Source organism: Ipomoea triloba, chromosome 12, assembly GCF_003576645.1.
Source record: "Ipomoea triloba cultivar NCNSP0323 chromosome 12, ASM357664v1".
In the NCBI taxonomy this organism is placed as follows: domain Eukaryota; kingdom Viridiplantae; phylum Streptophyta; class Magnoliopsida; order Solanales; family Convolvulaceae; genus Ipomoea; species Ipomoea triloba.
This window is the reverse complement of record NC_044927.1, coordinates 4,830,621-4,845,373: the sequence shown is the minus strand read 5'-3', so window position 1 is coordinate 4,845,373 and position 14,753 is coordinate 4,830,621. Positions and strand designations below refer to the sequence as shown.

Here is a 14,753-nt window from a genome sequence, read left to right as displayed (position 1 = left end):
GGATAACAATCAACAGAAATAAATACTCAAAATAAACCTATTTGTGTTGGGAAGGCTTGTAAATAGCCTTTATCCCACTTTGAAAAATGAATGTGGGTTTGCACAAATATATATACAACTCATCTATGGCCGGAGAGGAAATGCAAAGTCGGTGAAGACGGAAGGGAGGGGTGGGGTTGGGTTTTTTATTTTTTATTTTCTTAAATTTTAATATTTAAAATAAATAAATAAAACAATTTATTATTCTATCTTTATCACTGCAAAACAATATCACTTTCAAAAGTTGACCCTACTTCCATATCATCAAATTTTCTTTCACTATTTATTCTACATTCCAGCAATACTCCCACTTTAAAAAACGATTATACTTTTAATAAAAAAATAAGTGTGTATATATATACACACACACAATAATAATATTTTTTTAAAAAAGTACCTAAGCTTCCATTTGGCAGCTTTTCTAAGAGTGTTGCAAACTTGCAAGAATAGCAAGCTTACAACACACTTGGCAAGCAAAAAAAAAAAAATTTCTCATTTTCCACATCATCTTGCAAACTCCATATTTTCCAGGATAGAGTTAGTCTTAGAGGTTAATTATTACATCAGCGGTTAACCTAAAAAACACGTCACTTTCAATCCAATTGTATGATTTTAGCTTGATTAAAAAGTCAATTGTATTTCTTTTGAGTTGAATGGTTTTATTGCATATTCATGTATACTTTCGTGGCTAATTTGAAACTTTTTCTTAATTTGTATGACCACACTTATTAATACCTTATATTTAATGTCAAAATGAACGAAACACGATTGACAAGTTTGTCTAAACTGCTCCAAGGAGAAGAGTATAATATAGGTAACCCGGTATACATTGGGGAAAATTCGCGGCCAACGTTCTTCGAGCAGTGACAAATCGCTGGAATTTTAGGGTTCCAGTTCCAGTTACCGCGCACTGACCAACTGCAACTGAAGCTCCAATTCCTCACCTGCACTGGTAATTTATCTCTCTATACGTATTTCTAGCGCCACGAAATTTCTGGTCCATTATAAATTTATATGCACTATTGAAAATGATGATCAATAAGTTGAAAAAAAAAACCTGAATTACGGAGTTAATTCAGGTAGAAATAGTTGGTGTTGATTTGAGATTGCCAATGTGCCCTGATGCTCTCTAACAATAACTTTCTGTTGTCGTTGCAGATGAGCCATTCGACTGAGCATCTTCAAGCTGAACATCGTGAGTATTTTTTTTTTCTTTTCTTTTATTTTATTTCTTTTATGCTTTTGAAAAATTCCCAGTTTCCAGTGAAGAATGCATTTTAAAGCACAAGCTATTATCTTTTTATGGATATGATAGTGCACCTGGTTTTTAGAAATTCGCTGGTGCCAGTTTCTTCTGCAACAACTTCGTAATAAGTTTGTATTGTATGCATGTTTGATTCCCACCATTAGCAGTCCCTGTAGGTGGGCAATCAGTAAATTCTACCATAAGTCCTCTTTGAGACTTGTGGTATTCCTTGGTCTTGAACTGGGGTAGCCTCCTCTGAACTAAACTTTTATGTACCTAAAATAAAATAGGTGTATGCTATGTTTATAAAAGACTGTTTTTGATCTGTTTCTTTATGGCTTATTGTCTGACAGAGAATCCCTTTAATAAAGGTTCAGAAGTTTTTATAGGTGGTTTGGCCCGTACTGTTACTGAAAACAAGATCAGAGAGGTTTGCTACTCTTTTAGACTTAAAGTATTCATCTATTTTTCAATGTTGTGATTCAAGCCTGATCAATGAAGCCTAATTAAGATTATTCCCATCCAGTTTGCAGTACTATAACTTATTCTTAACTCCTTATGGTCTCTATATTGTCATTGCCCATAAGTGGCTTTTTCAATTCAAATTCTAAATCATTTCTATGCTGTTTCTTTTAAAAAAAACCTTAAGAGTAACTTATAATAATAGTATAATACATTCAGCGCAATTTGATTAGTTCTTGGCAGATCATTGCTGTGATAAAAAAAACATTTATTTCAACCTGAAGTAGTTAATCTCATATCTGGTTACTAATAGCAATTATCATAAACAAGACACAATCTACTTTTTCTCAGGTATTCTCTGCTTGTGGCAAAATTGTTGAAATAAGGCTGATACAGGACCAGAGTGGCAACATAAAGGTTATTGTTATTGTTATTTTTTTATTTATTGCCTGTTTGACTACTCAATCTCTTGCAGCAAAATGGAATGAGTGAAGCTGAGGTAAAGAAGATATTGGATATTATTGTTTCACATCTGATTTTTTCAATTGTCACAGGGTTTTGGGTTTGTCCGTTTTGCAACAAAAGAGGCTGCAGAAAAAGCTGTAAAGGAAAAGTCTGGATATGTTGTAAGCCTAACTCTATATTCACCAGACATATAAGTGTTTTACAGTGCTGAGAACTGCTTACTGCCACATATCTTTCTTGGTTTCCTTCTTAAGGCTGCTGCAACTTGCATGCATGCTAATAACCAACTTTGAAATATTATAATTCGAAAATTAAGGAAGTAATGATGTACCTTTGAAAATATGGATATCTGTGTTCTGATTTTTGAAGGATTTACTTGAAAATGATTTAAAAAGGAATGACTTTTTCCTTATCTTAGTTGAGATATTGTTTTGGCTAGAGACTCAATTTGATTTCTGTATCACTCTTTAAGATAGAAATTTCTTGAAATTTAATGTAGCATTCAATGTGGGATACACTTTATGCATCTTTGTACAACCATTTTCTTTCTATGCCCTGTTCAATTTGCATGCCCAGGCATATATAGTGCACATGATTGTTGAGCTTTAATTCCATAGCGAAGGTAAAAATGGATGCCAAGTGCAGATATGAGTTTACCCTGCTTACTAACCATAGGCTTGAAGTATTAAGCGATGTTTGGTATGAGAGAGAAGACTATGCTGAAATTGAGGGATAGAAGTGCAGAAGCTAATATATGAAAATCCTAGAAAAAGAGAAGTATAATGAGTATATTGATGTATTCTAATTTTATACATTATAAGAGTGATAAACTTGCTGATATAGGAATATTATGGCTAATCCTAGGGCTACTCTAGGGTTTTCCTATATTTCAGCACTCCCCCTCAAACTGGAACATTTAAATGTTGCTAGCTTGAATTAAGGCAAACACTTCATCTTACTTGAAACTAAGAATAGGAGAATAAACCTATTAGACATGTCTAGAAGATGATGGTGTCAAATATGAGTAGCTTTAGAAAACATGACATTACACATGACCCTTGGGCCTTGGGAATGAAGATGAAATTACGAAGGAACAGCCTCAAAACAAGACGGCAGCACAATTATTCTATGACACTAGTACACAACATAAAAAAGAAAGGCTTTCTTCCATCAAGCGTGGTAGAGGTTAAGGATGGAGGGATTCATCTGGTCCATAGCGATCAAGGGAAAATAGTAGTATATTGGTTGGCTATTGATGGTGGTGGCAGGTGGTAGAGGTGGTGGTGTGTGGGTCGGTGACGGTGGAAATAGCCACCAAACTTCGTAGACTATGTTGCTTGAGGGAGAGGAGTATGCTGGTGTTGATAGTGTCAACACATTATCATTTGAAAGTGAGACTTAAGCGAAAACCTAAGCGAAGATCCAACCAGGATAGTGGAGCTTGTGGGCCCATGAGGAGGGGTGAGACTTCTGGAATTAGGTCACAACGAGGGTCTGAATATGGCAATGGTGTTAGTTTCTCAAAACAACCACGGGAAATGGTCAGAATGAGATTACAATTGCGAGAGATAAGTTTCTAGAAAAATAAGTCTTGGGGTTTTGGATTTGAAAATTTTGGTGATATACTGGGGGTGAGGGTTCTAGCCCTCGGCAAGTGGTGAATAGCCAGCATAAAGCAATTAGGTGGAAGCTAATGTATGAAAATTAAAGAAAGGAGAAGTATAATGGTTATATTAATATTATTGTAATGCATTCATTTTAAGAGTGATACATATGCTTATATAGGAACATTATGTGTTGCATAGTGGGCTAATCCACTGCTATGCTAGGGTTTTCCTATATTACAACAAACTAAACAGGAAATGTTTTAGTCATCATTGATTTGTTATTGTTTCAGATAGATGGACGGAAGATTGGTGTTCTCCCTTCAATAGAGCAGGATACATTATTTTTTGGGAATCTTAACAAAGGTTTGTTTCATATTATATAGTGGATTGTAAGACATGCACTGGTTCCTTAAATAGGTATTCTAATGCTTACTTTGTAAGATCCATCATGACTTTTGAAGCTTAAATTTTTTATTATAAAGATTGGTCCATTATATCTTTTGAAAATGCCTTGCTTGTGTATATTTTTAGTCAAATTTTATGTATTCATGGAATCTTGGTTGAGTCTCTGGTGTTTTGTCTCCCTTCTCGTTATTGCTTTAAGAACTTCAAGATTCATTTGGGTCAAGGGATTGAAGGGGGGAATATTTGGTACATAATTTACGCCTGAGATTTGGCTAGTTGTATAATTAATCCCAAAACTGTGGGGATTATATTTATATTTGGATACATGATTAGCAATCCCAGGATTGCTATCCAATGTGGGTTGGTATTGTAGTGACTCCCACCCACCTTTGCACCCTATGGTTGATTGGTTGTACTATGAACCCTAGTTCACATGGATGTGTTAGCCTCAACCCTTCACTAAAGATTATTCATCACTTTGCTAAAAATGCATTTCAATGGTGATGAACATTAAAGCAATGGGCATAGAATTCAAATGCCAGAACAATATTTTAATGTTGTGAATTATTATACATATCAAATGGAAAATCAAGTGAAAAATGATATGAAAAAAGACAATAATCAACAAAAAATGACAAGAAGAAAGAATTGTAGCATGAAATATCCTACAAGGATTCAAAGAATTGATGAAGCTACTGAAGTGCTACACAAGTCACTGAAATTTAACAGAATTAAATTTCATTTTTTGAACTTCAACTTCATTATCACGGTATCACCATCAATCCATCATCAGTCGGTGTCCTGCATGTATCCCCTAACAAGGACACATGCTCCTTGAAAAACTCGAGACAATTATTTTGGTGTGCAATTAATCTCTAGTGTCCTAGGAATATTAGTGTCTTACACAAACACAACATGGATACATTACCCTGCTTTTGGTTACTATGCATTCTAAGGCTAGCCATTTTTGGTGAGGTGAGGCTTGTGTTAATTTGCTGACTTTTCATCCTCTTGTTCTCTCAATTGTATTGCTGTATTGGTGATGTTGATAATTTTGTTTTTTTCATCCATCTAGTGATCCCATTATTAGTCCTTTAAGTCAAACATAGTATTGTTACTCCAATTCATTTTTCCGTGATTAATTTCACAACCAAACATCAGATTAGTCCAATAACAACCCCATTATAACCCATAATTCTGCCTTTATCTCAGGCTGATAATGCTCCCTAATCTGGACTACTGGGACCTCTAAGCATTTGTATGAGCTTTTTAAAAGTAAACCTTGTGGATTTTGAACATGCAAATGGCACTTTATTATGGTCTTAAGTCTGTTCAAACTTTGCAATAACTTTGTCTTCCATAATGTCTTTTGCCTCCCTTCTTTTTTTATTTATTTATTTATTTTTTTTTTTAATTTTTTTTATAAATCTTCTCTTGAATAATAAATTAAAATTTCTTGTTGGCTGCCTTATTGCATGATTTGAATTTCCCTTTTCAAGGTTGGAGTGCTGAGGAATTTGAAAACCTTATACACCAGGTACCAATAGTAGTTTTGTACAATTGCAGTTGCAATTGATTAGGCTTGTGAGAAATATTTGTATCAACACTCACTTCTTCCAAACAGGTTTTTCCAGATGTTGTATCTGTTAATCTTGTAATGCATGGAGATCTGCAAGCTGGTCAAAAGCAACGGAATCGGGGCTTTGCTTTTGTTAAATTCTCATCTCATGCTGTAAAACCTCCTTCCCTTTCTTCCTTAAAATTCTAGTGGTTGCTCTTTAACAAGTATTTGGCTGTTGACATGTTCCAACTTCAGTAGTGTTACTTACCTGTTGCATCTCATATCCTACAGGATAAAATCTCAGGTCCCTGTGTTCTGATTCTTGGTTCCAGATTCAATATGGTGCCATAATTATTTTGAAACCAAATATATATATCAAACAAATATATATCAATTCTTAGATGCTGAAGCATTATCAGATATTGAATATGAGACCTAAAAATATTGAAAACTAGATAGCAAGCATTTATTCTCTTAAACAATTCTTTAGACTCGATTAAATAATATTTGGATAATATATCCAAATTATTGCCCTAGTATATGTTCCTGAAAACATTGGTTAGGAATATAAACTCTATGTAGCAAAAACTTATTATTTGGGTACCAAAAATACACTGCACCAAATGCTCATTAGGATCCTCACTGAACAAAAAAAATCTGTAAACAATTTTGTTGACTCCATTAATTAACATTTTGGTTTGTATACCCAAATTTGTAATACATTTATATGTTTCTGCAAACAATGAGTAGGAATACAAATTTATGTACCAGAAATCTATTAGCTGTATCTCAAAACTTAACTGTACACTCTCAGAATCTGCTCCAATTTCCAAATCGGATCTCCTTAAAAAATCACTCTTTGTGGATCAAACTTGTATTATTCCAATTAATTGTGACACTTGAACTTTTTCTTCTCTTTGTCTGTGACTTTGGGACTTTCATGTGTTTATTCCATGTCAGAAATCTGTGCAAACAGGATAACTTTTTTCTATACCCCAGTTTTTCCTCTTGAATCTTCATTTGCTATCTCTTATTTGATTTGACTTATTTCCTACTCTTCAAATTTATTTTTCTTTTGTTTCTTGCACAATCTTGCCTCATTTTTTATTTTTTTTTTAAAATTTCAATTTGGTGCCTCCTTTTCTTTTTACTCCTGAATTTCCTTTTTTTTGGCTGCCCTATCTTTTTCATGCTTTGGCTACTAAAATGTTTTCACAACATAGAGTCTTGTGTTTTTTTAAACTTTAATGACAATTTAATAGTTCACATGTAAAAGTTATCTTCCCATAATCTGTTGTTTACATGACGCACAGCAGAGAAAAAAAGTTGCTGATATAAGGTAGCCAAATGAGTTTCTTTTTATGTCGCAAACTTTTTAAAGCGAAAAAGCGCACTAAAGCGACGAGGTCGGGCTTTGCTTTAAAGCGAAAGCGCAAAGCAAAGCGACGCTTTAAAATATATGTGTATATATATATATATATATATATATATTATAATCAAAAACTCCAAATAGTCTTATAATCAAAAACTCAAAATAACATTAAGTAAGAACAACTATAGTCATAACATCATAATAAAACAAACTTTAGTCATCAAAATAAGGTCACTTAAGCCATTTTGTCATCAAAATATAATATATTGTCAATCATTCATTCATTCAATCCTTCAAAGTCATTCAATCCTCCATATCAAACTCATCTTCTTCATCACACAAATCCAAATTGTCAAATTTGATAATTCCATCATCCTCAAATCCTTCTTCATCATCTTCATCCACTAGTCTATACTCGGAAACCTTTTCCTTTCCCTTAGACCTTGATGAACTCCCAACCTTCTCTTTTCCTTTTGAAACATGCCTAAGAGAATATGGAGTTTCATTTGCACCCGAAAATTTGGCAATTTCACCCCAAGTCAATCCATCCCCATCTTTGACTGCGCGAGTTGTGTCTTGCGTCTTTGCGACTCGCGACCCGACCAGGTTATTAGGTTTAGTTGTTGTTGTTGTTGTTGTTTTTTTTTTTTTTTTTTTTTTAATAACTTATGACCGTTGACTGCGCTACACATGAAAAAGCATGCTTTTCTGCGCTTTATCGCTTCACCGCTTTATCCAAAAAGCCCACAAAGGCACACGCTTTCTCATATTCGTGCGCTTTGCTCAAGCGAAGCCCTCAGCCAGGGCTCGCTTTGCTTTTGCGCTTTAAGCGCAAAAGCGCACGCTTTTAACAAACTGGTTATGTCCCTAAACAATTTCTAAATACTAATTATTTGAATGGTGATAATCAGAAGGATTGAAGGAAAGAATTTCCATTGAGTACTGATCTATCTTGACTCTTGAGAGGCAACCTTTGGGTGGGGGGGTGTGGTGTAAATGAATTTTGTTTCCTAAATAAATTTGTGTTGAAATTCTGCTGGAAATTAAAGCGTCCATCTAACCATTCTGCTTTCCTGGCAGAACGATAGTGTTTTGCCATTCATGGAATAGTCTGTTGTATTTAATATGATACATGTTTAATATATGTTGGGTTATTTAAATGGACTGATAAACTGATTGATGTTTATGGTTTCTTACTTGGAGTTTTCAATTCAGAATTTGGAGTCCAACACTCCCATGTGTTCTCTCTAGTTGTAGCTTTGCTGTGTTAGGTGGCTCTTTGAAGTTCACTCAGCTTTAGGTTGACCAGGCTCTTCTTTAGTTCTTGATATTAGACTGAAATTCAATTATCTTTCAATTCTTCAGTCACTTTCTCATTGAAACTTAGTAGACTCAACATCGAAGTCTGCTATCATTGTTTTTTTTGTTTTGTTTTGTTTTGTTTTTTTTTTTGTTTTTTTGTTTTTTTGTTTTTTTTTTTCTCATGTAATTTATTATTTATGGCTATGCCTTTTCCTTCCTAGTCATTTTATTTAGTCTGTATGATATAGATTAAAATATCTTATCTCATTAGATCAAAATACTATATGGCTGATCATTCCTTTTGAATTGATCCCTTAATGTTTGGTGTTATTTCTGGGTAAAGGTTATTTAATTTTCTCAAGCAATTTCTATGCAAAACCTTCTGATGTAGGCCTTGACAAAGATATCATAGGCATTTTTTGAATGACCTAGGTTTAAAAAGATCTGTTGCTTGTTCTTTCAATTAATACATCAATACTAGAGAAATTTACTCTAATTATTTCAATTAATACATCAATACTAGAGAAATTTACTCTAATTAAACTCCTATATATATTTCCACTAGAGAAATTTACTCTAATTAAACTCCTATATATATTTCCATATTGAATGACATGAACCAATTGTTGAACTTTTTCTCCCTCCAAAAAACATCATAAGTTGAATTCTATGCTAAAACACCTTCTGATGTAGGCCTTGACAAAGATATCATATGCATTTTTTGAATGACCAAGGTTTTAAAAAATATCTGCAGCATGTTCTTTCGAGTTTCAATTAATACATCAATACTAGAGAAATTTACTCTAATTATTTCAATTAATACATCAATACTAGAGAAATTTACTCTAATTAAACTCCTATATATATTTCCACTAGAGAAATTTACTCTAATTAAACTCCTATATATATTTCCATATTGAATGACATGAACCAATTGTTGAACTTTTTCTCCCTCCAAAAAACATCATATGTTGAATTCTATGCTAAACCACCTTCTGATGTAGGCCTTGACAAAGATATCATATGCATTTTTTGAATGACCAAGGTTTTAAAAAATATCTGTAGCATGTTCTTTCAATTAATATATCAATACTAGAGAAATTTACTCTAACTAAACTCCTATATATATTTCCATATTGAATGGCATGAACCAATTGTTGAACTTTTTCTCCCTCCAAAAAACATCATATGTTGAATATTTTCCTGGAAAACCCATGATAACTATACTGCCTCTATATCAGTCCAATACACGGTGCTAATGTAATTAAAAAAAATGGCTTGTAAAATCCAAAATATAAATTCTCTTAAGAAAATTGAACCAGCCTCCAAAATTATCAATCACAGGCTGCATCTCGTGCATATCGGTTGGGAACCAGTTCAGAATTCCTTCTTGGTAATTTGCATCCAGCTATTCAATGGGCTGAGGAGGAACCAGAAATCGATCAAAAAGAAATTGCTAAGGTTATTCATTGGTTTCTTAAATGTTTGAGTAGAAAGTTCTTCAAGTGACTCTTACTCACGTTATTTGATTTGCCAGATTAAAATAGCCTTTGTTAGAAATCTTCCATCTGAAGCTGATGAAAATTACTTGAGGGAACTCTTTGAGCGATTTGGGAAGGTATTATACCGGTTTTAGTAACTATTTTGATTTTGATTGTTACTATATTTTTATTGATTGACTAACTATATTTCAAATTTCAAACTTCAAATACAAGTTAAACCAATGATATATCAAAGAAATAACTTTTTGCTAATCATGCATCTTCCAGGTAGAGAGGGTCGTGCTGCCCAGGAAGGGTAACTCCTTGGTGGGATTTGTTCACTTTGAAAAACGGCTTGTAAGTGCGGTTTGCATTCATGATTCTGGAGGATATCTACTAACCTTTTTGCATATAGTGTATCAGTGTACCGATCTTTGTTGGATGTGTTTGTCTAAAATTTAAGTACCAGAAGCTAGCCAACTATTTTCCGATAAAGCATCACCTTGAATTTCTAGTTATCACCTAAGTTCTTTTATGAGTAGACTTTCAGCATGGCATTACATGGTTATATGACTATATCAGAGCATATCTTAGCAAAACATATGTTCCTAAACAAGAAAATGTATCTGGTCCAAAAGATATTGTTACAAAAATTATGGGCTCAAATGCTGCACCCTCTCCAAAGGAGGAAAAATTAAAAGGTTTTCAACAATGGAAATGACATCTTTTAAGTTTGTTACTTTCTGATACTCTAACATCAACTTTCTTCTGATGATAGGATCTTGACAATGCTATCAAGGAATTGAATGAAAAAACATTACCAGGACCAAATGGAGGGCCACCATATAAACTTCAGGTTATATAAGTTATTATGGAATCTCAATTTTTTTTTTTGAATCTGCAAGGGGTTACATCTGAATAAGTATTAAAGAGAGAGGGATGTAGAAATGGAATCCAATAAAAGATCCCATGTGGTTGATTGGGACAACGGTTTAGTTGAGTTGTGTTATAGATGTACATTGCATGCTTGTGAGATGTACATTTAGACTTGAACACACCTCTTCTTATAACAGGTTGAAGTTGCAAGGCCCATGGACAAAAGCAAGAAGCGCGTTCGTGATGAGTCACAAAGCAAGTCATCCACCAACATTCAGAACCATCCCAAGGAACCAGAGGTTGATGTTTTTCCTGCTTTCAAATCCATCACTTGATCAGTCTTGACCTACTTAATTCATTTTTTTCCTCTCTTATTACTTTTTTTTTTTTTGTATTCTATTGTCTTTTGTTCTCCATGCTTTAAGAGCAGGTTATATTCAACAAATTGATTTATAGAAAATTAAACAATTAACCTCCCACACTGGTGAACTTGGGGAAGGGATCTTGAGAAGTGGGGTCACTAAGCGTCAACTGAGCACAAACATACATTTCTTTTATCTCATTGTTTGATGCATATATGAAAAACGAATTTGTTTTTATTTATATATTTACATGTTATCAGGAAGTCAAAGTTTCTGATCCTTATGAAGCTGCTATAGTTGCATTACCAGCTGTTGTCACTGAACGTTTACTGAGGATCATGAGGCTTGGGATTGCTACTAGATATGATGTAAGTGTGATGTTATGAAATTTTTTTTCAATGACTTAAAAGTCTTAAATTTGCTCATGTTTTTTTTCCCTATACCTTGGATGTTAAAAACTAATAGTTGTCAGATAGATTGAGCTCATGATTGGAATTGCACTCTGTATCTGGTTATTAGCAATAGCTAATTGTCTTGTGGTTTTGTCATGGAATTCTAAATTTAAATGAGATTCACCTAATTCAACGTCTTCAATTTTTGGATATGACTGTCTTGACAGATAACTATTCAAAGTTTAACCCGTCTTAAGGAGTTACCTGAATCTACAGTCATACCTATTCTTGATCAGGTTTGACATTGTTTTATGTTTTATAAATTTTGAAAGAAACTTCCCTTTACCGATGTTGCAAAGATTATCCCATGATTCCCTTTTGTTGCATCTTCCTTTATAGTTTATGTTGTCTGGAGCGGATGCGCAAAACAAAGGAGCATATCTTGAAGGATTAATTGCTAAAGTAAGTAATTTACCCCTATTTATAAGGTTGCAAAGCAAAAGTTTCATATTTTGAGGTTGTCAAATACTCAAATTAGCTTTTTTAGAAAACTCAATCTTCTGCATCTTGCAGCAGATTGCTAAGTTCTTGTTTGTAAGCTTGTCATATGAGCTTGCTTCATTACTCATGAGCAAATTTGATTTTCTGAATCCAGCATTATGCTAAGGTGGGAAAGCACTGGAGTCCTTCAAGTTTTTCTAGAGTTGAGGATGCCACTTTGACCGAACCTGATACCGTTCGGTACTCAAAACAAGTTCGTCTCCCTGTTGATTCCTATGGCCCACATGTGCCATCTCCTGTTAGTAGGTAAGTATTTGTACTTGCTGAGTTCAATCCTTGCCCATGAGTTCGCATCTCTGAGAATATTGCCTACATTTTATATCTTCAAATTGGCCATTGCACAACTGAGGTTACACGAACAATTAACTTTTGGTTTCCGTTTATTGCAGGTCTGGACTATACGGAGATCTCTATTCGCCAACATTACCACACCACCATCTATTGCAGGGTCGAGTGACGACAAGACTTGAGGAAACTAGCCCTCCCCTACAGGGGATTAGATCAAGTACTTCTGCTTATGGCAGAGCGGGACCAACATTCTACAACATCGAGGAAACTAGCCCTCCTCTGCAAAGGCCACTGAGTTCTGCAGCCTATGGGAGAGTTGTAGCAACGTTAAGAGGAGCAGAGGAAACTAGTGCTCGTCTGCTGGTACCACCCAGTTCTGCTGCAGCTTATGGGAGAGTTGTAACAACGTTAAGAGGAGCAGAGGAAGCTAGTGCTCGTCTGCAGGTACCACCGAGTTCTTCTGCAGCTTATGGGAGAGTGGGATTAAACTCTTACACCACAAATGCTGCTGATCATCAACCTACTCGATCTCAAGTAAGGTTTGATCCTTTCACTGGGGAACCTTACAAATTTGACCCCTTCACTGGAGAACCTATCCTTCCTGAGAGTTCGTCACGCTAATTTTTAAATCCGCACTGATGATAATTATTCTTGTTGTCCAAACTACGTCGGTAAAGTTGAGTGAGGCACTATAGGTGTGAATTTTTTTATGTGAATGTTGATGCATGGGTTTATTTTGTTTGTAGAATAGTTCTGTTCTTGGGTAAAAACCACGCCCTAACAAGTGTAACAGTAGCATCCTTGGCATTTGATAATTAGGGCTAATGAGCCCTACCACTTATTATTATTATTATTATTATTATTATTATTAAGTCCATGTAATGCAATTCTTCTTCTTCTAAAGTTTATAACATTAGGCCCCAAGGCTTCTAACGTTATTTTTTTTTTCTTCTAAAATTTATCACATTTGATAAACGAAATAATTTTTTATATGGTGATGTTATTATTATTATTATTGATAAGTGAACTAATTTTTTATCCTGTGATGTGAAAGTGAGACCATTCTTGAAAGAGGAGAAATAATTGCATGGATGGAGAGTAAATAATGAATAATTGTAAATTTAGTGATATTGCATTTTGGAAATGAGAAAAGATTGTAAAGTTGTGGATAACCTAACACTATTTTTTTTTTTTTTGAATACTACTGATTCCATTACAATGCAGTATCTGTTCATAACTATTTTTTTTTTTACTCTTGTGTTTCAATAGATAACCTAACACTATTAGAATTAACATTTTGTTTTGGGTTGAGTAATGTTTGAGTACAAAATAGCAAATTATATTGTGCTATTAACTTTGTTAGTTGTATTAAGTTTTAATTTGAAAAAATGCATTTTTGGTCATTGTGTTCTATCCGTAGTGACGACTCAATCTATCAGTTATGATTGTATCCATTTTAACCCTTTCATTTGAACGAAGAGTGAGTTTAATTTGGTTCTTGACGTTATGTTTCCGTCTCAACCCAATGAAGAACTAAAAAAATCCTCTATTACTATAGCGGTAAAGTAGAAATTTCATATGTTATTTTCCTTCTTATATTAGAACCAAATTCACAATATTATTTTTCACTTTTCAGTCTCCTATTTCAAGGTTCTTCAACCCTAAAAGCATTTCAATAACTCTCGTATGATTTATTAGGAACCTAGGTCCCGTATGAGGAACTTGAGACTCAGTACAAAAAATGGAACACTTCATCCATCAATAAGTTGGCAAACTGAAGGATGCAAGCATCTTTAATGCTTGCAAATTCATCTCCTCCAACTTCTCACATATTTTACTGTCATCATGATATTCAGTTGTATTTCTTAACAAAATGACAAAGGTGCAAAAGGCTTTCTAGTTAAGTGGCATAGTTATGACTTTTCAAATGAGAGGTCTTAACCTCAAATCCCAGTATGGGGTTTCCAACAACGGAATAACTATTCTGGGTTCCTAATTTTTTTTAATAATCAAGAAATGGCCCGGAAACTTTTGATAAATTAAGAAATGGTCTAGAAACTTTTGGCAAATTAAGAAATGATCCAAAAATGTTTTCGAATCGAGTTTCCTTGAGTTTCGGGTACGAAACATTTCCAAAATGTGAAAATGCGACATCAGCAGAGTTTTCGTTCAACATAGTTTATTACCAAACAAAGAGACTTCTCCTACTTAAAAATATTATCATTACCAAGTATTTGATTCCAATTACTATTTCGATTCCAATAGAGTAAAAGTGAGGGAGTAAAATTTGAAATTACATGTTGTAGAACTTGATTCAAAATTACGTAGCACTAT

General features: G+C 34.0%; 1 protein-coding gene across 1 annotated transcript; it reads left to right on the top strand.

The window, feature by feature from the left end:
- The first annotated feature begins 813 nt into the window (after positions 1–813).
- LOC115998835 lies at positions 814–13,318 on the top strand. The gene is made up of 18 exons (XM_031238498.1): positions 814–991; positions 1,198–1,234; positions 1,639–1,715; positions 2,099–2,164; positions 2,302–2,373; positions 4,110–4,182; positions 5,724–5,761; positions 5,849–5,956; positions 9,804–9,920; positions 9,997–10,077; positions 10,229–10,297; positions 10,719–10,796; positions 11,014–11,115; positions 11,439–11,546; positions 11,798–11,866; positions 11,970–12,032; positions 12,226–12,377; positions 12,521–13,318. The coding sequence occupies exons 2-18, from the start codon at positions 1,198–1,200 to the stop codon at positions 13,038–13,040; spliced, it is 1,830 nt and encodes a 609-aa protein (XP_031094358.1). The 5' UTR covers positions 814–991; the 3' UTR covers positions 13,041–13,318.
- Positions 13,319–14,753: the final 1,435 nt, after the last annotated feature.

What these genes read in the sequence shown, in the direction of transcription:
- LOC115998835 (XM_031238498.1), top strand. Translation starts at nt 1,198, where the DNA reads ATGAGCCATTCGACTGAGCATCTTCAAGCTGAACATC. An exon ending in ACCAGAGTGGCAACATAAAG is followed by an intron (nt 2,165 to 2,301) that starts GTTATTGTTATT and finishes CAATTGTCACAG; the next exon opens with GGTTTTGGGTTTGTCCGTTT. An exon ending in TTTTGGGAATCTTAACAAAG is followed by an intron (nt 4,183 to 5,723) that starts GTTTGTTTCATA and finishes TCCCTTTTCAAG; the next exon opens with GTTGGAGTGCTGAGGAATTT.